Raw genomic sequence first — 27,840 nt, 5'->3', positions numbered from 1 at the left:
CAAATATCTAGCACTTTGCATAAATCCTTCAGGTGCTCCTGAGATAACCATAACAACGTCTGAGGCAACAATCCCATCCATTTGCTGCAAACAGTAGTGGCATTCATACATCAAAAAAAAAATCATTAATCTGACTGAAGCTTCCAAGTGCACAGCCTATGTCTTGACACTCTTCTGGAATCAGCTGCTATTCCACCTGTGACACCCTGACACCAGCCAACATCCAGGCAAAGGCCTATGAGCAAAGAGGGGAAGAGTGTGAAAAAGAACAAGATAAATGCTGTGAAATGGAGTTTAGTTCAATGAAGGCAGCTCCATCTTTAACACTGCTAAATAAATTTCATCCATGGATGTTAACAAGAGGATGTTGTGAGCTTGAGATATGAGACATATTAAAGCTGATTGCCCGTTGTTAGGTTAGTAGAAGCTGGGTTAGTAGAAGCTAGGTTAGTAGAAGCTGAAAAATTGCATGCAGACTCTTCAGCTACATGTTAAATGGGTTGGTTTTTATTTGACATCCATCATTTATGGATATAGCTCAAGTAGGGCTATCACTAAAACGGCTGAATAAAAGTAATGCATCCAAACCTGGGGCAGGAAGCTCCCTCACCTTTCCCTCCATGTACACACAGTGAGGTGTTATCTGAGAACCAGGCTGGGAGAGGAGCTTGGGGCTTCTGAACTTGCAAGAAACCACCTGGGTAGACATCAGAGAGGGACAATATTTCCTCTCCAGGCTGCAGTGTAAGGGTTGCTTTTAATTGCTCATAATTGCTCGTAATTGTTGGTACTGACAGCTGAAAGCTGTTAGCACCACGCCTGGGAGTGGGAGAGGTGTGAGGAGAGCATCCAAGGCTGCTGTGCTTCCCTGGAAAGCAACACAGCTTGTGCTGGGGCTGGTGCCAGTCAGTGGTTTAGTCTGGGGTAGAGCTGGGGTATGGATGGGAATGGACGTGCTCCCAGTTTCCATAATCTAGGTCATTGAAACCAATAATCTAGATAGCACTGCTTGTTATTACTTTGGTACCCATGCGCTGACGTGGCCAGTTTTATCATCCTGAAGTGACTCCAAAATCATGTGCAAAAAAGGGAAGAAGGATGTATTAGTTTTCCCTTGTACAGAAGGGAAACTGAGGCAGGCCAAGACCCTATTTTTTGAATTGGATTTCTACAAAGTGTCTGGAGCACAGCTGGGTGTTAAAATCGGAAACTGTGTCTCGTGTCTCTGCCTTGGAGGAGGAGGGAACAGGCAAACATTTCCAGACAGGCGGTGGGGTGGATTAGCACTAAAGAGGATGCAGACCTCGGTCATTCAGCTGCCAGCAGAAAGGAGGGGGAGTGTAGCGAGGCAGCTGGTAGAGAAACAGGTGTGAAGAAGGTTTCCTGATAGCTCTGCTGTCATCCTGCTTTGAACCGTTGGCTCCTCCGTAAATCTTCCCTTTTGGAAATCTCTCTTCAAAGTTTCATTTCCTTAAGTTCCTAAAATAGTTCTTGATAAGCAACTTGTCCTGCTGGTAAAGCCCTTTTGGTTACTTTCCTAGTAATCTATTTTCATGTTTTCTCACTGTGCTTCAGCTGCTTGCATTCCCATTCGGAAAAAAATATTGATGAAAGAAAAAAAATCCAGCCAAGGCTTAACACACAGAAAAAAAGGAGAATGTTTAGGTTTAGTAGCACAGCAGGACCTTGTCTGTCAACTGAAATTCCAAGAAATGCCATAGACGTGTGTTGGTAGGACCTGTACCTAACCTCTCACTGGAGAGACACTGGGGCTGTGCTGGCACAGGGCCTCCTGAGCAGTCCTGGGTGGTGGGGGAAGCGAAATGGCAGAGTATGCGGGGACTAATATCACCAAACTGCCTTGAAACCCAGTCCACATCCCAGTTGTCTCCACCATGTAGGAGAAAAGTAGGGAATCAGTGTTATCCCCAATTAATGAACTTCTGCCAGGGCTCCTCCCTCAGCTTTCTGGTGCCTGTGGTGTTGTGTTGTTCCACAGCTCCCGTCTAGAAAAGATTTTGACATGCAGGTATGTAAGTTTGCCTGGGAGAAAGTTGGCCATCCCGCTTTGTAGGGCAAGAGGTCTTACACAGAGACTCGTAACACTGTGGGAGCCCAGGGCTACTGCAGGAATGGGGGTGCTGGAGGGAACAAAAGGTTTGCAGGTGAGGGGCACTTGGCTGTTTGTGGTCTCTTCAGGTGAGCTCTCTACCATTCCTTGAGACAAGTGCAGAGCTCTCTGTATAAAAAGCCACATCAAGAGGTTGAGATCTGATAGGGAGGGCACCCAAAAAAGGGCTTTTCTGGAGTGGTTTGGATGCATGATGTTAGAAGAGTGGGTCACCTGGTGAGAGTAGCCAGAGAAAAGGGCTCCATCTTAGCTCGAGTGCAAAGCTCAGGCAGCAGCTTTGTCAGTTCTGAGGACCAGGAAACAAGACATCAGGACTGTTGGCTTCTCTTCTGAACAATTTTCAGCTGATTTTGGGTGTCTAGCCACAGATGAAATAATTAGTGCTAGTTCTGAGGCTGTTTCCATATGATGTGCCAGGGCTGCTCCTTGCTGTAAGAAAGGCAGGATGAAAGTTGTGCTATAAGTGACCTGCTCACGACAACCCTGCTTTTAATTCCCCAGCAGTGTGGGGTAAAAACATAAGCTAGACTTGGACAAAGGGCTGCCTGTAGCCTTCAGAACAATTTATCCAGGCTGTTCCCTGGCCCTGGTAGCTTTTTCTCCTGGGAACCCCTTGGCAGCCTGGATGATCTGTGCTGGTATCGCAAACAATCACCACTTCTTTCAGCAGACCATTTTCCTCATGGTGCCAACCCACACATCCATCTGGGGCCAGAGAAAAGACCTTTTCCCTCAGAGACATAATGGTTGGGAAGACCCCCCAAAGGGCCAAGCCCTTTCATTGCTTGTTCCCTAACCTCTGAGCATGACATCTTCCCAAGGCAGCTGGCAAGGGACACGTGCATGTACACGAGCAGCAGGTAGGGAGCTGCTTGGTGCCTCCAGGAAGGCCAGGACAGACTGTTCCTGTCCATGTGGGTCTGGTGGTTTGATGGGGAAGGGGGGGGGGGGAGAGGCAGCCCCCAGCCCCCTGCTCCTGCTGCAGGAAGACAGAGGGCTCTTCTGCACAGAGAGGTGGAATGAAAATCTCCAGCTTTGACGATATTCCTTAACAGATAGGTCACCATGGTGTAGCTACCCCAAGAGCAAACAACATGTTTCTGTTTGGTTTTCATGTATTTCTTCCCACTCAAGCCTGACACAAACAAAAAACACTGCCCCCAGCTTAGCCCAAAGGTGACCTTGTGGCAATACCATCTCAGATGTACCCAAACTGCACACACCCAAAACACAGACACACATTTTTCTGGAGTCAAGAAGTCTTTTGTGTGGGTTTGCAGTGAATTACAGGCATTTGGGAGGGAATCAAACAGGAACCAAGACAGTAATTCCTCTAGTGTACATCACATCTCAGCAAAGTAGCCCTGCTTCAGCCTCTGTGCTCAACCACTCTGCAGGCAAAAGCCTAGTTTTTCTAGGATCAGAGACATCCACCATGCTACACAGTATCCTACAAAATCACCTTTATTTGTCCTGACTATGAACTGCAGGTCTGATGGCAGTCTTGTTTGGGTCAGTGGTAGTTTCTCGTTGTTTCTCCCAGTTTCTTGTTGACTGTCATGGCAGAAGGCTCCATCCCAGAATGCCTCTAAGAGTGACATTTAAGTCATCTTAGGACGTAAACATTTAAATACCAAGCATTTAAATGCTGATGTTGTTGTTGGCTTCCCATGCTACTAAAGGTGGGTTCTTTAGTGCTGTGAGGGATTTCTCAGTGATGCCTGAATACTGCGGAGAATGTTTGTTCCTGCTCATCTTAACCCTAATAATTGCAGAAATTTGATTTTAAAACAGGGAATCAGAAAAGATTGCATAAATGATTCACTTTTTGTCTATGTTGCACATGTTAAAAGAAAATCTAGAGTCATCAAAGCACAATTTCCAAACAGACTTGCATCATTAAAAAGCCATTTAGCTTCATAGTTCAAGGTTAAGTTTGTTCCCAGAAGATGAGGTAATTTAGTAAAATAATAATGCTCCCATAAAACAAACCCCATAATAGCATTTAGCCTTAGCGGCTGCAAAGGAAGGAAACTGTAACCTCTGTCAAAGCACAGGGATGAGATTAGCATTAATAAAGCATTCCTCATGAAGCAGAGTGATAGTATAACAGGGAAGGCACATCCAAATAGCTCTCATTTCCACAACGTTTCCTCTCAGATATGGGCTTTTTAATTAGCCATCGGAAAGAAAACTGAAAGTGCACTTTCTCCTTCTCAGCTTCTCCCTGGCTATTAATCTCAGTGCTAAAAACGGTGCCACCAGTCCATCATATTGTTATGAGCTCGTGGAGACGTAAAAGAACTGCATTCATATTCCTTATCACAGCCCAGAGGTATTTCCTTTGTGTAGCTAGGAATATTTTGATTAGTTTTGGCTGTGTCTGCAGGGAAGACACAGTTTATATTTTCCACAGTTAGCATCATTTCTAGAAATAAAGCATCTTTCCAGCACTCACTGCTATTTATTGGTGGGGTTTAATTGCTGAAGGGGGTTCATTGTTGAGCCACAGTCATTCCTTTTTTAACTCCTGTCGGTTTCATGACTAAGTTTGAGGCAAAACATTGATAGCGAATTGTTCCTGGAGCCAGGCAGCGATTTTCAATGAATCATTTATTTGAGGAATGTAACATTTCCCCCCAGAGACTCCACTGTCCACCAGCAGACGTGGATAATCACTCATCTGCAGAACCACAGAGGTACTCTCTTGGGAGGGATTTCAGAGGGCTACCTAGGCCTTTTTTCCCCATGTCTGGCCTTTCCCTAAGGTTTTTGCTTAACCTGCTCAAAAAAGGATTCGTGTTGGGTATTTTGCAGTCTCTGGCCAACCTTTAACATTGCCTGTACCCTTGTTGACAGGTGACCCATCACTTCCATCTGCCACAGAAACAAAGTATTCCTTTTCTCTTTGCAGCAGCCCACTTTACACTTTTGAAGGCCAATACCTGAAGACCTTTTCCTTCCTTTTTCTGTTGTTGGATGGGCAGCCCCCAAATACTGAATTGCAGTGCAGATGATGCAGCAGGCAGGATCTGAGCCCCCATGGGAGCCTGGAGGTGGTGGCACTTCCTGGTGGCTTTCCAGCAGGAAAAGCTGCCGGGCAAATCTGGTGGCAGTAGTTCAGGGTGGCACAGCCCTGAAAAAGCCTGTGGCTTTTTACCACATGGAGGGGAAAGGAAAGAGGAAATGTTTTCCTTCCCCTCCGCAGAAAGGGGATGTGGTGACAGCCCCTAGGTAAGAGCCCTGAGAGCAACCAAAGCCTGAAAGAAGGCTTGCAACAAACTTTGTTTCTCGCTTGTTGCTAAAGCTTTGCCACAAAGAAAGAAAGAAAAAAAAATCTGGTGCTTCACAGATGTACAGGCTTTGCTCAAGGGGACTGATGGGAAACATAACCCACTTTGGGGTATTACAGGCTTAACGCACACTTACACTTTCCTTTTTGAGGTTGCTAATTTTACATGACTAAATTAGCTGAGGAAACCAGATTTAAAAAATTAAATGCTGGCAGAGTTCCCGCTGGCTTAAGGAAAAGCAGGGCTGTGTTCTGCTTTGTTTTATCTTTTGTTTCACGCAGAAACCTGAAGCAAGCTGAAGCCTTGGGAGTGCTAATTGGGGATCGGCACAAGCCTCTAAATAATGTTATGACAAGCCATATTGTTTTGTAGGTGGAAAATGGAAAAAAAGAAGAAAAAAAGAAAAAAAAAAGAAAAAAGAAAACAATGGCAAATGGGCCACTGATTCATGGATTCCTGTCACCTCAGACATTTCCTACATTAGCAGTCTATGAATATAGCTCCAGATGAAGGACCAGGGTACAATTCCCTGTGAACTTATTAGCTGGAACTGTTACTAATCCTCCAAGTGCTTTTACGCCCTGTGGTCGCTACCCCCCCTAAAACATACAGGTTAGGGCTTTGTCTACTGGAGCCACACAGCCTTATAGACAGCAGCCCCAGAACAGCTCTGCTCCCCTGCAACATCCCCCAGGTGGTGGCAGCTGGCCAGGAGCATCAGGGACATGAGGTGCTGCACCTCGGGGCTGTGAGGACACTGGGTGCCCGAGCCACCCGCTGCTTCTCTTTGTCACTCTGTGTCCCCAGCCCCGGTGGGCATGTGAGAGCATTGCTCCTGGTGTGACGGCATCGAAATAAAATAAGCTATCCCCACATGTCCTCTTGGAGCATATTCCTTCCGTTCTCCTAGCATATGCCTTGGAAGAGCCTCTTTCTACTGCCAAAATCTCTCTATGCCCTGCAACTCAGGGAGCAATTAGAAAGGTATCTTAAAAATGCAGCAACAGTGCACAGTCAGCAGGTTTTTAGATCAAATCAATGTCTTCAGTGAGAGAAAGGAGCTTCCCGCTCTGGAAAAATTCCTGGTCCCCTGTTCCCCGCAATGCCGTCACAAAACATCATTATCTGGGCTCGTCCTATCTCCAGTGTGTCACTGGGATGGCGTGAATGAAGTCACTATTTGCAGCATGCAGCTCACGCGAAGCTGGTATCAATGAAGCCACTTAATTCCTCTTCTTCACAATATTATGCAATTGGCTCTTCTCTAGTAGTTCTTGTCAGTGGTGAGATCTCATGACTCAGTGTCATGAGGGAGGCTTCTCCTTCCTGTGAGCAGTAATCAGCTCGCTAGCAAATCTCCGTGTGCTCCTGCATATGTGAGGACACCTCCTTTCTTTGTTGCTGGCTTCAGGAATGCAGCAATCAGACGTGCATCAAAAATAATTGTATTCAAATGAAGATAGCGAGGTAAGGCCCTTTGCTCCTCTAAGAAACGCTGCAGGATGTAGTAACGGTGGCTATACTTCCTTATAGCATCTATTAATAATGAAACATTTATTGAACAGCTGCTTGGGAAGTATTGCCAGGGCTTGCTTTGGAGGCTGGAGACTCTATAACCAATGCTGTGCTTTTAGCAAATGCTAAAATTGTGCCAGATAGTGCTAGCACCCAGAGAGGTGGCTGGGCACTGCCTGTTGCATCAATCATAAATTTAACTCTTGCTGGAGAACACCCCAGGTTAGAAAGCTGATCGTGGAGCAGCTGTTCAAAAGAGCTCAGTTCCCTCCATCCCTTTCAAATAGTGTAAAGCTGGTGCTTTAAGATTCGCAAATGTAAAAAGTGCATTCCTCAATGACAGCTAGTATGAACAAGCTCTCCTGAAACTGTGAAAGCTGACTCCTTTATGAGATTCTCCTTCCAGTAATGCACTGGAATCTCCTTCAAGTCCTGGTGAAGGTATTTAGATTTGAAGGTATGTAAGATGTTGGGGATGGGAGGAAAAAAAAATGAGGGATTTTTATTTTTTTTTTGGTAGGATTTTCTGAGTGCTGCTGACTGCTGTCTGGGACGGAATGGTATGCCAGTTTTGCCAGCAACCAGAGCTTCTTCTGCTGCACACCTACAAAAATAAATAAATAAATAAATAAAATCCAGGAGCTGTTTTTTAGGGGGTTGACCCAATTCATAAGTCCATGAACCACCCTTACAAGATTGGTGTGGTGCCAGCGGCGGTGGAATGGAGCTGGGTGAGGTGCTGCAGGGTACAGATGAAACGTTCCCTGGCTCATGGTGATAACAGCAGCACCCTTAGGAACATTCCCCTTCCCACCTACCACCACCACCTTCTCTCTCTCAGAAACACAAACAAGCCAACCTGATTTGCATTTTCATAGCTGGGAGTGATTGCCAGATTATTGAGTGCTGCTATTTATATCTAAATAGTCACAGCCTTAAACAACTGCTTGTGGGGCATCGGTGTGGAAGGCTCCGTGCTATGATCTGGAGGGATGCAGGCAGACCTTGTCGTCAGAAGGAGGAATGCATCCAAACTACACAAGTACTTTAACCTACTTTAGACACACTGAGGGAAGCTGGAAGAAGAGAGATGTGAGAGCAGTGATACAGTGTGTGCAGACTCTGCACCGGCCTCAGCCCCACTCATAGTAATTCCTTTTGCTAAACAGCTTCCTTTGGCTATTTTAGGCATTAGAGCCCTGTGTGGGACCTGGGCAGCACTGTGCCACCTAAACCTATGGGTACCAAGCATCATCCCCCCTAGCCCAGAGCTCATGAGGCAGTCTTGTGAGAAAGCTCTCCCTGTACTGTTTTGGCTGAGTTTCTGCTAAGTGAATCTCTTGGCTCAGTGCAGAGCTTGCAAGGCCACTTAAATCTCTCTGACCCTTTCATGAAGTTTTTAAAAGGGCTTCATAAATCTTCATCACTAAGAATTGCTTAAAGCCCTGAAGGGTTTCTGTAGTGGCATTAACCACTAAAACAAGTAGACAGGCTTGGGTATATTTATTGCATTCATCTTCATTATTCCGTGGGTTTTGCTTCTTTCTACTCTTCTACATAAGCTACAGCCAGGAAAGGGAGCACAGGAGGGGGATCTCTGACTCAGTATCGCTCATCCAGCAGCTTGTAACCATCTACTACAACTGTGTGAGATCAGTCCTCTTCCTATGTTTTCTGAGCAGGCAGCAAATGTATACCCATCATTTAGATTTCCATATTCATTTGTTTTTTTTTTGGATAGACCTGTGTGGAGCCAGGAGTTGGACTCGATGATCCTGGGAAAAAAATCTGATTTTGTCTTTCCTACAAAAGCATGCCTCAGGTCATAACCTGGCACCTATGAAATGGATCAGCTACCTGTCTGCCCTTCTCTTCTCTCTCTCTCTCTTTTTTTTTTTTTTTTTTTTTTTTTGTCTTTAGAATTTTGGCTGTCTTTTTGATGGCTTTTTATGAGTAATATGAGTCACCTCTGAAATAGCTGTCAATTTGGTGGCTATGTAAACATTACTAGGAAAATAAACTATTAAAAAAAAAAAAAAGTGTATATACCATGTTGTGGTCCCCAGTGTGAATGTATAGATTCTGTGTGCCCTGGATGGGTTGTCTGATGCTTCACCTTTGGGAAGTAAAGACAGAAATGACATGGATGAGGTTCACAGGCAAACTAATACAGTAGAGGTAAAGTCACTGAAATTAATGAGAGTGAATTCTCTTTGTGTGATGGGAAGGGGTTTAAAAATGGCAAATAAACATGAAGTAGGTGGACACAAAAGGAAGTTTGTATTTCACCATATTTTGAAGGTACGGTTCCGTGACTAATTCTACAGAGCTCCATAAAGGTTTTTTAAGGACTGCAGGCGCTCAAGATGGTCCAGCCATGCCTGGGCCACCCTTCAGGATAATTCCATCACAAAGTCATACTTTCAGGAGCCAGATCACTTTCAGGGTTTACTTTTTATTAGGTATTTTGCTTATGCCATTATGAGACAGTAAAGTGCCATGGAAGAGCTCCATTGTAGTCACCATGACATTATTTTATTTTTAATTTATTTGCATTACTATAATGCATGCTAATCTCAGGGAGGACTGGAAAAGTGCATGTGGACCAGGAGAGAAAAAAACATGCTTGTGTGTAACAAGGTCTTACTGAAAAATCGACACTGCTTAAATTTGGTGAAAGCACAGGTCACAGGTAAAAAAATCTTCTGAGTCCCTACTTTATGCCAAGAATGGAAGGAAAAATAATAGCTGATTAACATGGCACAGGCTCAAAAAGCAGATTGTGATGTGAAGGCAAGTTACCTGAGGAAAATTCCAAACCCTTGTGAATTGCATCTTCTTCCATTGACTTCAGTGGTTTCTGGATGAGGTCACGTTATGATGCTGTCACATGTGAACAAGTTGGATGATTACTTTTCATCTAGGGAACTGTAGAATGGGTTATACTATGTTGTCTTCTCTAGAATTCATTGTAAGGGGCTAGGAACAAACTTTTACCCTAATGCAGAGGAGATTAGATATTATCTGACTTCCTGTGTTAAACGCTATGCAAGTTTGCCCAAGAGCTTACAAAACCGTATGCAAAAATTTGAATTAGGTTATAGCTTTTGAATCCTCAAAAGACAGATATCACAGGCAGAGGACTGAAGAAATCAAAGGGCCACCATCATCTGAGGTCCATGGAGTAGCAGGAAGCTGGAGAGATAAGAAAGGAGGCCTGGGAGATTTCAGCAAGTGACTCATGGCCTTTACTTTGAGAGAAAATATGGAAGAACCCTAAATCCTGGCCAGGATTACTTAGGAGATGTTCTTACTCAGTTCTGAATCACTTATACAGCTTCATCCTCAGCATGTAAGCAAAATAAATAAGACTGATCAGAGACCCACAAGGAATCACAGCTGGGGAGTGTAGGTGGCTGTTACCCTACGGCCAAGGCAATGTCTCCAGCTTCATGACTCTTATTAAACCCATCCATTTAAGACTTCCACTGACTGAATGTTAGCTATCTAAATAAATGTCTTTAAGGATATAGGCCTCATGATTTGTCTGAGGCTTTGCCTACCCTGTATTTTCCCACGATAAAACTCACATGACTGCAAATCTTCAGTGTAAATGAACTGCATTGGGACAGAAAAGCAACATTGCTGCAGCACTTCAGTACCAGGATTTGCAGGAGAGATGCTTCGTGGCTATGAAAACAGTCAGGAAAGGCAAAGTTTAAGTTCATACAATGAACTGTCACACTGTCGTCCCAAGATCCACTGCCTTTGGCAGCTGAACTGCTGCAACTAGCCCCTGCCCCAGATGCTTGTTCCCACCTCTGGCCTGCAGTTGTCACTTCCTCAGTTGTGCCAAAACAGCTCCGTGTAGGACAGGGCTTAAATCAGAGCACTGAAGTGATGGAAGTTAAAAATAAACCTTTTGCAGGAGGAGGAGAGAGGGAGATGTTTTTAATTGTAATCACTTCAGTGGTCTTTCTCCCATGCTGGTCCCACACCTAATACCATTAACACAACTGGAGAAGGTCATGGATTGCTGGGCTGGCACCAGTGTGACTCCTCCAGCCAGAGGATTGCCTCCAGGCACTGGGAGGGGATTGCTTAAGCCAGCATTGCACCAAAGCCAGTGCACTGTAGAAAGATACCCTCCAATACAGAGAATTATGCCTTCCCTACCTGGGTCAAAGTCAGACCCAAGGCTCCCAGGCTCTCCATTTGCTATTCTAGCTCCTAGACACTTGTGGCCATAGTTTGAGAATGTATTGCATGCAAGCCAGCATTATTATTAATAGAAACAAATAGACACTGAGGTTTTCCCTGTTTTATAAATGAATATTCATTATAATCATTAGCCTCCTGCAAAATTTGATAGTATGGCTAGATGTCACCCACTAAAAGCTATTTAGATACAAAATACTCAGTAAACAGAATAAGAAACATCAGAAAAGATGGAAAAAGCTTTATTTAATGATTTTTTTTTTTACATGATCAACAAAGAAAATATTTGTACATTCCTTAAATAGCACAAAAAGTTCAAGGAAAAGCACATCTGAAAAGAGTTCAAAAGGCTGCAGTGCAGATATGACTTGGCAATTTGAGGAATAATTCAGCAACTTGCTTTTGTTTTGGTTTTGGTCATTTCTGAGCTTTGATGAGCTTTACTGTGAGAGAGTGAGTTATATGTGCAAAGCCTTGGTTATATGTTACAGTTCAGACACTTCAGTGATTTGCTTCTGTTTGAACAAGAAACACATCTGCTTGCATAAAAATGTTACTGCTGGATTGCTCCAGAGAAGCACTGCACCAGCAGAAATACCAGTGAAGCATGTAAAGTCCAGACAGTTTTCAAACTGCTGTCAAGTTCTGAAATCAATAATTAATTACTTAAATATTTTTGGTGTTGAAATGTTGGTGGACATTTCCTAAAAGACACCCTGTGTTACTGACTGAGTTTCAAAGCACTTTTCAGCAAAACTGGCCAGTGGTTTAATTTCCAGTGCACAGAAAAATTAAGTAGTATCCTGAGTCACAAATCAAGGAATACTCCCTCAGGTCTCCTGATCTATGTGCTGGATCACACCAGTTCCTGGATGCTTGGGTATACAGTCAGGATTTAAATTTAAATTACTAGGCTCTCAGTATGTTTAGTATGTCCTTCAATTCTCTTCTACTAAATAGAGCCAAGGGCATAGTGAGTCAGTTTCGTAATTAGATGATATAATTGTCTCATGAACTCTGTACAAATTACCTCTTCTCTGTATTGTTTTTGCAGTGTATTGTTTTTCTTGAATAATATGGCACATATCCAGTTTATATTGCAGTCAATAAATTACCCTGGTTTATAGCTTGATGGCCCAAAAAATGAATAACTGACTTCAACAAAAATAATTAAGTCATTATCCTTTTTAATACTGTCAGTACTGTTCATTTAGACCACTACATTTATTTTAATTATAAACACATTTCCCTAAAAGTATCTTTTTGCCTTTTTTTTTTTTTTTTTTTTTTACTATGAGGTGACCACAGATGAGCCACTTTGCTCAACTTTTAACAAACTTGGTGATTCTTAGCTTGACGCTAGGGTGTAGCGATGTAAAGGAAACTGCATTTTAGTACATTTTAATTAATTAGGTCAACTTGTGCAGGCCTTTCTCCAGCAAAAATCCCTCTGGAGCTTGGACCTTAATCATTAGGCTTTATTTACTTCTGGAGCTTTACACAGCAGGATTCTGCTTTCCAAATAGAGGGCTGATAAAATAATTCAGTCCATTAAGCGGTGCAATTTTGACAGACACTGGGAACCACCATAAGGCTGAATACTGTAACAGATATGTACTGCTAGTCTTTTTAGTGAGGTGTAATTCTAGATTTGCTGGATTCTGCTCTTATAAGAAGAACTGGGTGGGTTCAAAGCAGCCCATAAGCCAGCCCCTGAAAGTCCCTGGGGTGTTTTCCCCCAGCTCCAGTCAGCAACGGAGCCCCGAACGAGATGGTCCCTTTTAGCCCCCCTCCCCACCTACATGGCATTTCTCTCCCTTAACCATAACAAAGCAGAGAACATACTCTGCTTTCCCTGTGATAACACTAGCTCTATCCAAAATGTCCAGCCAACGTGAAGGATTTGGCCTAGCTGCTCTCAGTTAGCGCTCGGCTCAGCTCTCCGAGGGCCGGGCCTCATTTCATCCAAGGGAGTCACCCTGATGCCTTCAGCGGGCCTCCTTTTCCAGCTCGGGTTTGATTGTTTTGTTTTCTGCTTCTCCCTGCAGCTTCACCCTAGTCGGCTCTATGTTCCCCAAGTTCGAGTGAGTAGATTTGGGTAACATATTTTTTGCAGAGAGTATGTACTTTCAGCTTTCTAGTAGTTACAGCCCACAGCCATTAGCTTCTCCTCTCTGCGCTTAAGAGAGGAAACGCTCGTGGAATATGTGTCACCTTCTGGACCTCACAGGCACACGTAGTTCCAAGCAGGCACAAGCAAAATATGTTTTCCTATTTCTTGCAAGCAGAAACGAAGTTAATTTGTTTGGAAAAGTCCCGCTAAAGGAAATGTCATTCAGCGACTCTGTTGAAGCTATCAAAAGCAAAACTGAGCCGATATGAAAACTTAGCACGGGCAGCAGGCAGGGTTTCTGAGGTCAGTAATAATTATTCTTGTAGGGGGTAGGAACTAGAAGAAGAGTACAGCTTAAAGTCTGGGTTTAGGCTGAATTACATCCCCCTCAAGCTCCCAGTGTGAAACATCATGGAGAGTATTCATTTTGGTCCCTACTTTTTCCAGAAAATAAATGTTCAGCTTTAAACCCAAAGCACGGACGGGGTTGTTTAAGGCAATTCAGGGACTGTTGCTTTCTCCACACCCTGGTCACCGGGCAGAAAATGAGAGGTTTTGCCATGGTTTCTAGTGCCTGTATAGGGCCAAGGTGATGAGATCTTGGCTTCTGATCCAGGCTGTGACGTGACAGACATGACAGACCTTTCCTGCCACCCCAGGCGTGATGCCATCAGCCAAACTGAAAGGGAGAGGAAAATTTGAAGCACTTGCTCCATCCTCTCAAAATGAACCCATTTGTTTCACAGTTGGTCCTTTACCGGGTTAAATAATTTAGAAACAGAGAAAAACTTTGTTTGGGGTAAAAGGAAATGTTTTAACTGATATGAAGGGAAGAGTTATGGTTTTGCATAGAAGCTGAAATGCTTTGGTTTATGTGACATTACCTACAGTTCTGGTCATTATAGGCTGGTTGGTACTGCGTGGCTGTCATGGTAGAGGTATTTGAGGAAACACTGACAGGTTCCCTCAGCTGTCCCCTTCCTGCTGTGCAAGCTGTCAGAAATCTGTGCCCCAAAATCCCACTATACCCTCTGCCTTACCTAATATGTAAGAATTGAATATCAGCGTGAACATTTTCTGCCACCTCACTTCCTTGTGCCTGTCTCCAGCCTCCTGCTGTGTGCTGTATGTACTTCACCTCACAGAAGAAAACTCCAGACAATGGGAGCTGCCTGGATCCAGCACTGGAAGGACGAAGGACTTTGAGTTCAGCCCACACGGTCAGCCTGAGGACGTGGTGTGAGCAAGGACTGAATAGCAGCTGCAACCTGAAGTCCTCTGCTAGAGAGAAGCCCTCGAGCCAGCTGAGCACTGCTGAGCTTTCATCTGCAAGCATACCTGGGGCTATGTTGGTTTTAGCTGCAATGCCACGAGATGCTATTGCTGCAATTGCTCTTTTCACCTAGCTGCCCAGCAGCAAGAACAATGCAAGTTTACAGGGCTGTGATAGCCATGGGGCTGGGAGGTATCCACTCTGCCATCCCTAAAGGGGTGCTGTTAACCTGTCAGAGCCCAACATGAAACAAGGAGCATCTACCCCGCCCTTGAAATTGCTAAGCTTATTATAGGAACTAGGGGAGCTGCTGAGTTAGACCTGCCTGGCTTTGTTTGGGACCAATGCCTTCCTAGCTGTGGCAGCAGAAACCTCTGCCTTAGGCATCCACGTACGGATCTGGGCTTTGGGACAGGATCTGCATGAAGCCAGCTTGGTTAAGCCGCAGTCATGACCTGAAGGGCCATGTGGCAGTTTGCACTGCTAACCTCTCAACAGAGCAATCTGTGAGGTTCATTGCTTTGCCAGGTATTTCCACAGAGCTCTCCAGGACTCGTTCTTATTCTCCGGTCATTGTGAGTGAGGACAAATTCCAGTTGAATGAGTAGTCTTAAATGATTTTAAGGATCAGATAAATTAGCAAAATTACAGAAGCTGGGCTTCTTTGCAAGCACTGATTCATATGTACTCGAATCTGTGTATGATTTCATTGTCAGAAAAAACTAACTTACAGCAATGTCATAACAATGAAAATGCACTGTTGCAAAGCTGAAGCAAAGCATATAATATGTGTAAATCTATCCTAAAACATTTTTGTCTTCATTTCACAGCTAGATATTACAGTTGTGTGTGGCTGAACGTATATTAGATTGTCATCACTAAATGCTAAGAGCATGATCCAGATGTGATCCTGGTTGCAAACGGATGTTAGCCGTAAATCCCCGAGGCTATCTTGTTATACAGTTCCTTGGTATTATGTTCGGGGTTTATTGAAAATGTCTAGGTCCTCTTATTTTATTTTTTTTTTCTCGGAAATGCTGGTCACTGTACATCACATTGATTTACTTGGAGGAGTGGTTACTCAATAAAAGGATTGGTAACTCTGTCCATATTATGAATGAGGAAAAGAAAAAAAAAAAAAAACACACATTTGGATTATTCCTACATACTTTGCCAATACTGTGTTACTTTAATTCCTTGCACATGTATTATGCCCATCAATTACAATAAATGTAAAAAATTATTACAGAGAGTAAAAAACACCCTTATGTATAACCGACCGCAGCACTTCTTGCTCATAGCCACCTAATCGGGATGTAAGCAGAGTAGTTTGGTGCCTTGTAATTCATTGGGCTGTGACCTTTTAGAACACATCAATAACGGCAGCGGAACAATGCACTGCAGCCACCCCGTTACAACCATCTTAGGGGACAACCGTCTCTCTAAATGCACTTTTCATTATTTGGAAATACGGATGTCCTTTACGAATTAGTTGCAAATTCAATGTGACCGGCAATAACGGCGGTACAAAGCAGCATTTTCCTAAAAGAATCGAAAAGAGCGAATTATTTGTACAGCCCCTTCGCTTCTGGAGGTTTAAGGGAAAGGGACGAGCACCTCGGGTGTTACACGTACGGAGTGGAAATCGCGGCACATTCACGTATTTATTTTTATTTATCCTTCTGACTGCGCACAGGTTATTAACACCGACGGGTAAAAAAAAGAAAAAAAAAAAAAGGGGGGGGGGGGGGGGTAAAGACACAAAACAGCGCGGGGAGCCGGGACCTAGCTTACCCACGGGGCGGGGGGCGCCGGCCTCTTCACAGGAAAGTGTGGGGTGAGAAGCGGGGGCTGCAGCTCATCCCCACACCCCAGAGCCCCCGCATTTTTTAATGATAGCCCCGAGGGTATTTTGGGGGGCCAAGCGCGGGGAGATGCTGCCCAGCGTGTCGGTGACATTTGGGGTTAGCCCGACCTCCGGCACCCCCACCCTGCCCGCGGGCGCCTGCCTCCCGGAGCACCGGCCTCCCTTTTAGGGCGACGAGGAGCGAGGCTATCTGTTAATGAGCTGCCTAATTACCCCGAGCCGCTAACTGCAGCCTGCCGCCCTCTGATGTGGTGCCTTGAATTTGTTGGCGTCGGGTTTGTTGGTGCTGGTGTTGTTGTTTTTTTCCAGCAGGAGTTTAATTTACAGAACTGGTCGGACCCGCTCTGGGAGATATTCTAACGTTTTCTAATGAACCGTCAGCCCGAGCAGGAGCAAAACCCCAGATTTTGACATTATTCAATAAAGAACAATCTGACAATTGCAGTTTTGGCGTAAGGGAAGCGTTTTGCTGCAGTCAGATTGCAATTTTCGTTGGTTTGGCGTTGTCTGGTTTGTGGTCGGTTCTTAGTCTTTTTTCCTTTCTTCCTTTTTTCCTTTTTTCTTTTTTATTTTTCTTTTTTTATCTTTTTCCCTTTTTAAAAATTTTTTCTTCCTTTTTTTTTTTTTTTTTTTTTCTTTTTTTTTTTTTTTTCTTCCCCCCTTTTTTTTTTCTATTTCTTCTTCTTCTTTTCCTTGTTCATGTTTACCTTTTTCATTTTTACCATTTCCTTCTTTTAAACTAGCTTTGTTCTCAGACTCCTCGGTAAAGCGGCTAAATTGTCATGAAAATTGTTTCCCAACGAGAGCCGAGCGCTTGCGGCAAGTGCCAAGAGCAGAGGTGCGGTTTGCTCCGGTTTTCAGAGGAAAACCCCACAAAACGGAGCCAGTGTCGCTACGTGGATGGATGGGCGGACGGACGGACGGACGGATGGATGGATGGATTTGGTCCCACATCAAACATCGCGCTGGGAGCTTTTGCCTGATTCTGCTGCTTTGTGGCATTTCTTAGCAAAGACAAATGAAAAGGAAAAAAAAAAAAAAAAAAAAAAAGAGCGCAGCGATGCACGGAGGGCTCGTTTGGAAGCACAAAACGATATTTTCTCAGCGGCTTGGGGTAGCGACCTGGGAATAGTTATTAATGGAGAAATTTGCCTGATTTATTCTTTTTTAAGTAAAAATAGAACTGAGTCCCTGCAACCTCTGCTGTGGGGACGGAGGGGAAGCAGGCAGGATGGAATTGGGTGGAAGCTGACACCGCCGTGACAGCGGAGGGGGAGGACGAGGCGCTCCCCTCGAGGATGAGGAGGCAAATCACGGCGCCCCTCTGCCCTCCGTGCCCCTGCTCCCGGCTCCCTCCCGCTGGGAGCTGCCGCAGCGAGGAGCCCGAGGACCTTTCCCCGGGGCTTGCCATGCCCGAGAGAGAAGGGTGAGGGGGGGGTTAGAGGCGCTGGGCTTGTCCCGGGACCCTCCCGGCACCTGGAGGACATCGCCTTAACCCTGCCCGCCCCAGCGGTACCGGAGCTAACTGGCGCGGCCACCGGAGCCTCTTCTCTGCGCCTTGCGCTGCTTTTAACACCGCCTTTTTTTTTTTTTTTTTTTTTTTTTTAAGGTTGAAATCATTAACCAGGCGGAGCTCGGGGGCTGGAGGAAGGGCAAATAAAAAAGAAGCTGCAGATCATTACTAAAAAAAAAAAAAAAAAAGAAAGAAAGGAACCCGCTCTCCACCTATCCCATAAAAAATCCTCTGGTTGTGAGCGTCAGGGATTGAAAGCCGCCGGGGAAATCACCCCAAACCACGGCCGAGGCAGGTCCCCGGTGGCGAGGGGGGGGGGGGCACCGATAGGCTGTAGGGAGAAAGGACCCCCAGATCTCCCCCTCTCCGCCGGCCGGGGCACCGGGGCAGGCTGCCCGGGGCCGGGGAGTAGCCGGAGGGGCCGGATCCTGCCGCCTGCAGCCGGCGGGTAAGGCTGGAACTGAAGGCCGGCCTCGGAGCGGGAGTTTTGGGGCAAAGACAAAAAAAATAAAAGAAATGGAGTGAAATGGAGTGAAGTGAAATGAAATGAAATGGAATGAAATGAAGAGAAATGAAATAAAATAAATGAAATAAAAAAGAAATGAAATACTAAAATAAAATAAAATAAAATAAAATAAAATAACCCATCCGGGGCCGGTGCCTGCGGTGGTGGCTTAGCCCGCTTCAATGTCACAGTCGCCGGGGACTGGAAACACTCCGTATCACGGGGTGGCCTTGATAAAAGGGTATTTTAAGGAGCTCGGATAAAGGAGCGAGAGCAGAGAGGGGGAAGCTGCCGGCACGTCGCCTGCAATACCCGCTAGCCTTATCAGCCCGGCCTAAACTCCCCGGCGGTTTCTGCAGTACATGAAGTTACATAAACACGGCTCGGGGAAGAACTCGCTCCACGCCGCGACAGTCCCCGAAGTGACCCCCGTGCGGGGCTGCCCGGTGCTGGTACCAGCTTTGCACCCAGCTGGGAGCCGGGGAAGGAGCGGGCAGGGAGTGCCTGCAGACGGCTCTCCCCCACCCCTTTTTTGGGAGGCTGAAGTGCCCATGAGGGGCTTTGCCTTAATTGGATGCAAACCCTTTTATTTTTTATTTTTTTAATCATCCTTCCCTTTTTGGCCACGACGGGCAGGAGCGATACTTCCTTGCTGGCTTGGCTCCCCTGGGTGCCTCCCGGCTCCGAGTATCCCCCTACGGGGCTCCCCTCGGCCCCAAAATCCCCGCACCCCGTTGCGCATCCCGCCCTGGTGCCACCGCCCCGCCGTGTGCCCCGGGCTGAAAAATGACGTCACGCGGGAATTTGGGAAGGCGGTGACGTCACGAAGAGGGAGCAGCTGAGGGCTGGACCCGGGGGCAGAGCTGAAACGAGAAGGAGTCAGGCTGGAAGGGAAAGGGGCGCGTGGGGGTAGTTTTCCACGCCGGTCCCAGTCCGGCTGGGCTTTCTAAATGGGAAAGTTAAAGAATTGCAATTAGTATTAATTAGTAAAACATAATTATGGGGCGCGGCAGCAGCCCGGCTGAGACGAAGCAGCGTTTGCATCCTCACCCGCCGCTTCCCCAGCTCCTGGAGAGTATTTTTTATAATTTAGGTGAAAGCACGGAAAAAAATAATATTAAATTAAGTTTCAAATTCGTGTCGCAGGGCGCTTCGAGAAGACGAACGGTTTTCTATTGAAAATTACACGCATGAAAATGTATCTAAAAGTAAATATATATATATAAAATCCTTTCAATCTGCCTTTTGACCAGGCAGGGCGACCCGAGGAACGCTGTTCATTACCCAGAATTGAGCAGCCCTTAATCCCACGGTCCAACAGGGAACCGGCTCCCCAGGAACCCGCTCGTCCCCCTGCCCGCCCCCCGCCGCGGCCGCCGCGCAGGCACGGGGGGGGTGAACGCCCGGGGGGGGGGCCCCGTCCCCCCCCCCCCCCCCCCCTCCAGGCGCCGGCGAAGCAGCTGGCTGCCCCGTGCGACATCCCCCAGCCGCTCTCGTCGCCTGCCCCGGTCACCTTTGCCTTGCGACCCCCCAGGAGAAGCGGGGCCCGGAGTCCGGGCTGGATGCGGCCCCGCCGAGCCCGGTCTGAGCTCTGCTGCCAGCCCTGGCCGCGGATGCGTCTTTGTGTAGGGACTGATGATGACAGATACCCAGCTGATAACCTCTGGCGAACCGAGTTATTTTAATTTCCAGTCACTTTCCTGCTAAGTGCCGTATCAGTTTGTACACAGCTGAGATAAGAGGATAGGGCTGGGGGGGGGGGTTAAAGGGAGAGGTTGGGGAGGGGGGGGTGGAGAAAAAGGGGAGAATGAGAAAGAAACAGCGGAAAAATGCCTACCGCCTGCTGCTGGCTTGGCCACATCCTACGGCCGGCTTTGGCTTCACCTGATGGCTGGGGCAGCTCAAGGAGGAGCCACGTTTTTTTCCTCTCGGATAGCTCTGATTATAAAAATCGGGAGATTTGGGGTTGTTCACCTGATCCCTTACAGCGGGAGCCAAGCGCACATCCTCCGGGGCACAAAAAATCCCTAAGGAAACGTGAATATTCCCCCTAAAGGCGGGAGGGACGGGGTGGGGGGGGGGGGGGGGGGCCTCCGGGGTGTAAAAAAATAATAATAATCATTTATACGCGCCCCCTCCGCTCGCCGCCGGGCGGGGGGCCGCCGCCCCCCCCCCATCACCGCGGTGCCCCCCCCATATCCCCGTGCCGTGTGTCCTCGTCCCCCCCCCGGTCCTCCCCCCTCGACGGGACGGCCTCCAGGGCGCCCGCCCCCGCCGTGGCCGCGCCGCGGGCCGGCTCGCCGGCGGGCCTGGCACCCCTGCGGAGCTCCGTGTTTGTTTTAGGGCCGGCCGAGCCCAATCAGGGCCGGCTGCCTGCACTTTTCCGGCAGGGCTGCGAGAGGCGCCTCCTCCTCTCTCCTTTTTATACATCGAGCCGCCCGCCGCCGCCGCCGGACTCGCCGCCGCCGCTCGCCCCCCTCGGCACCGGATTTACCTCCCGAGGAACCGGCCCCATGAGGGCCACCGGCAGCAGGTTTGGCCCGGCCCTTCTCGCTTGTCCCCGACTTTCCCGGCCCTGTTTCCCCCCCACAGCCCACCCCGGGGCCGGCCGCCGAGGGGAGCCGAGCTGCGCCCGGCCGGGGGAGCCCCGGGGAGCCCCGGTGGGCAAACATCCGATGCCGGTGGCTGCAGCCCTTATCTAACCGGGCCTTATCTATCTGCCCGTTATCTCGCAGGGGGATAGAGAGAGGCGTCCCGTGCCTGTCTGTCGGGGGGGGGGGGGGGGGGGTTTGCGGGGGGTCGGGCGCGCTGCGCGGTCCGGGGGGCGGTTATCTCGATGGGCTGAGGGAGGGGACCCCCACCGGAGGCTTTGCTCGCTGTCACCTCTCGGAGTCTCTTTTCCCTTTCTGCTCCTTCCCCCCGAAGTGCTGCGGGTGCCCGCCTGCCTTCGAGCCCGTGCGCCGGCGGCCCCGGGATGCCAGCGGTGCCCGGCTGGCGGCGGGACGGTGCCGACCCCAAAAGGACCTGCTGGGGTCGGGGCTGTCCCGCTGGCACCGGCTCCTGCCCCACGCACAGCACCCCCGGCCCCATCCCGGCCCCATCCCCGCCGCGCACACGTCGGGGCCCTGCCCCTGCGCATCCCCCGGCTCCCGGGTGCCTTCCCCTCCTCCTCCTCCTCCTTTCCGTGACCTTGGGCTGGAAACGAGCAAAAGAGCGGGGGCTCCCGGCGGAGAAGCTCCCGTCTCCCTCCGGAGAAGCACCCTTCAAGGGATCGCCCTGCTAATTGTTTTCTCGGTGGAACCGAGTCAAATGACTCATTCATTGAGGCAGCGCTAACAACAACAAGGGCAGCGGCGGCGGCCAAGGCAGGGGACACGTCCCTCTCCCCCGCCTCCCCCCCGTCCCCACACTCTCCTCCCAAGCCCGGTGGGGACGGAGGTGCAGCGATGGGGCGATGTGAGCCGTGGGGCGCTCGGAGGGTCCCCGCTGAGCCTCGTTGCGGGAGGGAGAACGGCTGTCCCGCTCGCTAACTTTGTTGTTATTATTTCTCCCCCCCCTCCCTCCCTACTCTTTTGTGCCCTCCCTCCCCGCCCTGCCCTGCGGACCCCCCTCCCCTCCCTCCCTCCCTCCCTCCTCCCCCTGCCCTCCTCCCTTCCCCATCCCCACCCAGCGGCTAGAAGGGGACCTGGATGGCCGTGGCTGAAGGCGGCTGGTGCGTGCTGAAGCGGGGCGCTGCGGACTCCGGCGCTTCCTCCTGCCCCTTCGCGGCCAACGAGCCGGGCCCGTCTCCTCCTTCGCCTTCCTCCTCCTCCTCCTCCTGCGGCGGCTCCCAGGGCGAGGGCAGCTCCTCCGAGACTCCCGACGGCGGCCCCCGGCCCGCCCCGCCGCTCGCCCCGTCGCTGCCCTCGGGGGTCCCGCAGCCCCCCGGCCCGCCCGGCTGGGAGGACGTCCTGCTCCTGGCGGATTTCGAGCGAGCCACCAAGCTGATCTGGGCCAGCCGCGGCGCCAAGCCCAGCGCCGCCGGCTCCGAGCAGCCCGAGGAGATGTACCAGACCTTGGCCATCTCGGCCGCGCAGGGCCCCGCGCCCTACGACGGATCCCCGGGCGGCTTCATGCACTCCTCGCCCGGCTCGCCCGTCTACGTGCCCACGACCCGCGTGGGCTCCATGCTGCCCACGCTGCCCTACCTGCAGGGCAGCGGGGCGGCTCAGCCCAGCCACCCGGGGGGCGGCCACGCCGTCTGGTCGCAGCCGGCGGCCGAGAGCCCCTCGTACGGAGCCGGCGGCGGCTCGCACCCGTCGGGCCGCTTCCCCTACTCGCCCAGCCCTCCGGTGGCCAACGGGGCTTCCAGGGAGCCCGGAGCCTACGGCAACAGCTTGGGTGCCCGGGACCAGTACAGCCCGCTGGCTCGGCCCCTCAACGGCTCCTACCCGGCGCCCTACACGTCCTACGTGGGGCCGCAGCTCACCCCCGCCTGGCCCACGGCGCCCTTCGAGAACTCCATGCTGCACTGCCTGCAGGGCCGGGCCGCCCCCATCCCCGTCCGGGCCCCCAGCGCAGGTAGGAGCCGGGCCGGAGCGGGGGGACGGGACGGGACGGTACGGGACGGGATGGGGCGGACAAGGGACGGGGCGGACAAGGAGATGGGACAGGCAGGGCGACGGGACTGGACCCACGCGTGTCCGTGGCGGGACACTTGGGTGGCTTCTGCATTGCTTTGGCTTTATTATTGTTGTTATTATTATTATTATTATTTTTCGGTGGTGTCCCTCCGGCGAGTCGCCGGCCGTAAGGGTTTCCCCGCTTTGGTGCTTTTCTTCTCGCCCCTAAATACGAGAATCGGGACTCGCTGCGGGGTTTTCGGTTCCGGAGTGCTCGGGGAAGCTCGGCTCAGCCCATGTGCGGTTATTTGTTTCTTCTGCCATCCACTCCGTTGCTTCGTTAAAAAAGAAACTTTATTTTATTTTATTTTTTAAATACACACAAAAAAATAGACCCCGCTCCTCTGACAGGAACGAGAAACCGCGTTAAAATCCTGCTGCCTAAAGCGCAGCACCTTCCCGAGGGAATTTTGCTTTCGCTTCGGGGGTGTTGTCACCTTTTTATTCCGAGGGGAGGAAACTCGCGGTGTCGGTGTTCTAGTCGTGGCGGCCGAGCTGCAGCGATGTAGCAGCGGGCGGCAAGGTTAACGATTATTGCAGCCTCTGCAGCTTCGGAATATAGTTAGGTAGCTCTTTAGAATATGTTTAGGTAGCTCTTTAGAATATATTTAGGTAGTAAACACGTATGTAAATACAGAGACGTGAGGGGGTCCTATATAGGCATGTATAGATGTGTATGTATACCCACATGCACGCATTGGAGCAGCATTTCCTTTAATCACAAGCTGCCCACCAGGAAGGCACGTTTACGCCCGCCGTGATTTTTCCCTTTCAGTGCAAAGTCGCCGAAAATTCCCCGATCCCGTTTCCCCTTTCCCTCCCGGTGCCACGGGAAGGGTTTGGGGCTCCTGAAGCCACCCGCTTGGTGCTCGCTGCAGTGACAGGGGGACGGGGGGAGCAGGGAAGGGTCGGCTTCAGAGGTGGTCGGCTTCAGAGCCGCCACGAAAATCGAGTTGTTAACACATTTTCCTCAAATTCCAATTGAAAGCTAAGTGATGGGAGGAAACTGAAAACTATATATATATATATGTATATACATATATATATATTTTTTCGGGGGATGCCCGCTGCCTCGCTTTTTTCAGAATAGTAATAGGACTGATTATGTTTCCAGCAACCCTTTGCTCATGGATGCCAGTGCCCTGTCCCCTCGGCTGTGGGTTTTTGGGTCCTGGGGGACCAAATCCCGCAGCGAAGCCAGCGGTCGGGGGCTGCAAGTTGCTGCCGCGGCCGGCAGATGCGTGTTGATAGTGAGATATTAGCCGGCCTGATACGGCTTCTTTGACGTTGCTGGAAGGGTTGCTAAATATTTATCTAAAATGAGCGCTTTATTTTGCTGCCCTCCGAGATAAATCTATTTCTCACGCGTTAAGGGGAAAAATACTGAAAAAAAAAAAAAAAAAAAAAAAAGGCAGCAGCCCGGGAAATATTATCACGGCGGGATTTCTTTCAGTAGGCATGAAGGTAATGCTATCAAGTAAATAGCAGAGACAAATAATTGTTTAACTTCCAGCGTCCTTGAGACCTTAAGCATTTTCCTGATTACGGTAGTCAGTGGCGCTTTTAGTGCAAAGATTAATAAATCTTGGTGATGTGCTGAGAGCCACAAGCTGACAGCGTAATTTGGACTGTGCTCTCTGGACCCTGCCGCTTTCTGATTCCCGTTGAACTTGCAATAATTTGAAAAATAATAAAATGAAGGGACGAGAGAAATGTAACGTGGTGGGTACGGGCCAAGAGCCGTTCCCTTGTAAGAGCAAAGTGCCATCAGAGCTCCGTGCCGAGAGCCGCTTGACATTTACAAGCTCCCTTTCGCTTTACAGCCCGCAAAGCTAATAAGAGAAGGAGTAAAGAATAACCAAACGTTGAATTCAGGCAGGTAGCGGAGGGGATGGAGGCAGCAAAAATCAAGTGACGAAGCTGAAGTTAGAATCGTTGAATGGTTTGGGCTGGAAGGGACCTTAAACATCATCCACGCTCCGTAAGAGGCTTTCCCAGCCTGACCGCCAAAGCTGCTGCAGAAATCACAGCGCTCCCTTCAAATTATTTCTGCTCAGCGCGGCGTGTTACATGGGAAATTTGTATTTCTTTTTTAAAGAAAATATTATTATTATTATTTTTTCCACGAAACATACAGAGGTGAGACAGAACGAGTATATAAGGATTGGCAGAGGGGAAGGTGTTTGCTTTTGCATGTGGGTCTTTATTCTCTGCCGTGCATTTAGACCTTTTTTTCAGTGTTTAGACCTTTTTTTTTCAGTGTTTAGTAGCTGTCCGAGCAGGATGGCAGAATACTCCACATTTTTCCATTTCCTCCGCTTCCTAACAACGGGGTCGAATTTAACCTAATAAACCAAGAGAAGCTCTCTCTCCCCGTGGCTGCCTTAGCAGCTCAGGTCCCCAGCCGCCCCCTGAACGCTAAGTTTAAGCACTTCGCAAAGCTCTCCCGACGAGAACCCCCCTACCGCAAAACTCCTCGCCCGGCCTCGACGCAAGGCAAATATCCAGCAACCCACCCCACTTTCCAAAACCCTCTCCCGTTTTGCACACCGGCCCCCAAGGTGCCAGCCGGTTTTGGCAAACCACTGAGGCCTGGAGCCGTCGGAGGGAGCCCCCCGGAGCCGCCCGGGCAGGGCTGCGGGCGCTGTGCTGCGCTCCCGGCCCCGTCCCCGCTTGAGGGGCGGCAGCCTCCGGGCACATCTCGGGGGGGGGGGGGGGGGGGGGGGGGGGAATAAAAAAGAGGATTTTTTTTTTTAAATCACCCGAGGGCTGCTGTCGCTGCTGGGAGTTGCTTTTCTGATGGCTGAGCAGCGCCCGGGGCTCGGCCGCGCTCCTCCGCGAGGCTCCGCGGGGCTCTGCGGGGCTCTGCGCCCCCCGGTGCGGCTGTCCAGACCGTGTCCCACCGCCTGTCCCCTCTGTTCCTGTCCCCAGAGCTGCTGGAGGACCTGTCCGAGAGCCGCGAGTGCGTCAACTGCGGCTCCATCCAGACCCCGCTGTGGAGGAGGGACGGCACCGGCAACTACCTGTGCAACGCCTGCGGGCTCTACACCAAAATGAACGGCCTCAGCCGGCCCCTCATCAAGCCCCAGAAGAGAGTGGTGAGTGGGGAAGGAGCGGGGCAGCCCCACAGGCTGCCGTGGGGGGCGAGGGCTGCAGCACTGGCGTCCCCCATTTAGTGCAGATGGACACGGAGAGCACCCTCGAAGCCTCTATGCCTGGGGACCGCCTGGCTGCAAAACCTAAGAGGGGCTGGTGGTTGTATCTGGGGGGCAATGCCGTCGTGGCACGGGTGAGAGCAAACCTCCGGGGCCACCTCCAGGCACTACGTGGGTAAAATCGCCCTCTGCCCCCCACAATCCACATGCCAGGCACAGACAGGGTGGCTAGGTTTTGATTTTGTTTGGGGTTGGTGGACCTTGTCAGTGAGGGAGTATAGCTGGTTTGGAAGGATTTGGTGCTGCTCATGTTGGAAGTTTCCAAAAGGGGGGAAAAAAATCAAGGTTGGAAAGTATTTGTTCAGAGGGCTAGGAATTTCTCCAGACCTGCTTTGTTTGCTGAGAGCTCGATCCTTGGGAATGTAAGCAAGTTTTGTATATAATTCAAAGAAAACCAATTGTTTAAACAATGATAATAGCCTTTGTTTTGTTTCACTCCTAAGAAATGAGCGGCAATTTTTCTAAAAATACACTCCTAAAACTAGGGGGGGAAATAAATAGTACAAACCAGAACCCCCTGTTTACAACTCAGGCTGGCACTGAATAGGCAAGGAGAAAATTTAACAAGTGGGAACTGCACATTATGTTTAGCAAATCTGGGTGGAGGTCAGCGGAGAAAAAGAATACTCTCCTCCGTAATGGCTGTTACTGAGCGAGCCACAATAAATCACGCCGGTATAATCCGAGCTGATGTTTGGACCCTTGTGTATGGAGACAGCGTATCAAACCGATCAGCCCTTCAAGACCCCTTCAGTCACACCAGCTGCTTGCTCTGTCCCTATTTTCATAGCGTTAAAACACGTGCCATTCTTTATATCACAACTGTCTGAATTTAGTGCCCTTACGGGGGAAAACAAAAAGCAAGCGAGCAATGAGTGGAGTGGACAGTAAGGGCTCGCGATCCCAACCCAGGTCTGCTTAAACCTGAAAATTTCATTTAATATTAAGCCAGGTGTTGATTGTCTCTGGGTACCAGGCTTTTTTGTATATGGCCAGTCCCTAAATCCCATCAGGGGAGGTGTTACCTCCTCGGCAGGGACACAGGTCTGCAGCCCCTTAGCAGCCTCGGAGCTCAGCTCCGGCACAGATTTGAACTGGCCGATACCTGGCCCCAGCCTTTTTCTGTTCCTCCTCTTTTTGGAAGGGGGTGAGGGGTGAGGAGACAGACCCAGAGTCAAACTGCGGCCTGATTTCAGCCCGACACCTCGTCTGAATAACTCTGAAATAGTTCTGTGCAACAGTCCGCACCAAGTGTACTGGCCATAGCTATAAATCAAACGTGACTGTGTGTTCATGCGGTTGGAAATATGTAGGTGAGAAGGGAAAATGTTTTGAAAATGCTAATGTTTAGATTTCCCTGAAGTTTCTGATAAAATTCCTGCGGCAGAAAAGTCATTTTAGCTTCAAAACTTGCCCAGAACCTCACTTTTGTTTAGCTACGGGAATGAGCGAAAGGTATTGAAATAAAATATATGAAGATTTAGACCAGACTGCATACAAAAAAAAAAAAAAAAAAAAAAAAAAAAAAAAAAAAAA

General features: G+C 49.2%; 1 protein-coding gene and 2 long non-coding RNA genes across 4 annotated transcripts in view; 2 read left to right on the top strand and 1 right to left on the bottom strand.

The window, feature by feature from the left end:
• Nucleotides 1-6,720: 6,720 nt before the first annotated feature.
• Nucleotides 6,721-15,681, top strand: LOC118162470. The gene is made up of 3 exons (XR_004748470.1): nt 6,721-6,891; nt 7,460-7,499; nt 14,380-15,681. It is a non-coding gene; the product is annotated as an uncharacterized LOC118162470 (long non-coding RNA).
• A 28-nt stretch (nt 15,682-15,709) lies between these two features.
• Nucleotides 15,710-20,540, bottom strand: LOC118162469. 2 transcript variants are annotated; one of them, XR_004748468.1, is made up of 3 exons: nt 20,266-20,540; nt 17,133-17,414; nt 15,710-16,085 (listed from the first exon to the last, which is right to left on the bottom strand). It is a non-coding gene; the product is annotated as an uncharacterized LOC118162469 (long non-coding RNA). The 2 variants fall into 2 exon arrangements; XR_004748469.1 differs by lacking the exon at nt 20,266-20,540 and adding an exon at nt 19,942-20,230.
• Nucleotides 20,541-20,687: 147 nt separating this feature from the next.
• The window catches only part of GATA6 (GATA binding protein 6), a 19,480-nt gene continuing 12,327 nt past the window's right edge, over nt 20,688-27,840 (top strand). The window contains exons 1-3 of the mRNA XM_035318607.1: nt 20,688-20,961; nt 22,099-22,988; nt 26,021-26,187. Of these exons, the coding sequence (XP_035174498.1) occupies nt 22,118-22,988; nt 26,021-26,187 (1,038 nt within the window). The 5' untranslated portion in view covers nt 20,688-20,961; nt 22,099-22,117. The remainder of the gene's footprint in view (nt 20,962-22,098; nt 22,989-26,020; nt 26,188-27,840) is intronic.

This window comes from Oxyura jamaicensis, chromosome 2 (assembly GCF_011077185.1).
Source record: "Oxyura jamaicensis isolate SHBP4307 breed ruddy duck chromosome 2, BPBGC_Ojam_1.0, whole genome shotgun sequence".
NCBI lineage: Eukaryota > Metazoa > Chordata > Aves > Anseriformes > Anatidae > Oxyura > Oxyura jamaicensis.
This window is presented reverse-complemented; position numbering and strand designations above follow the sequence as displayed.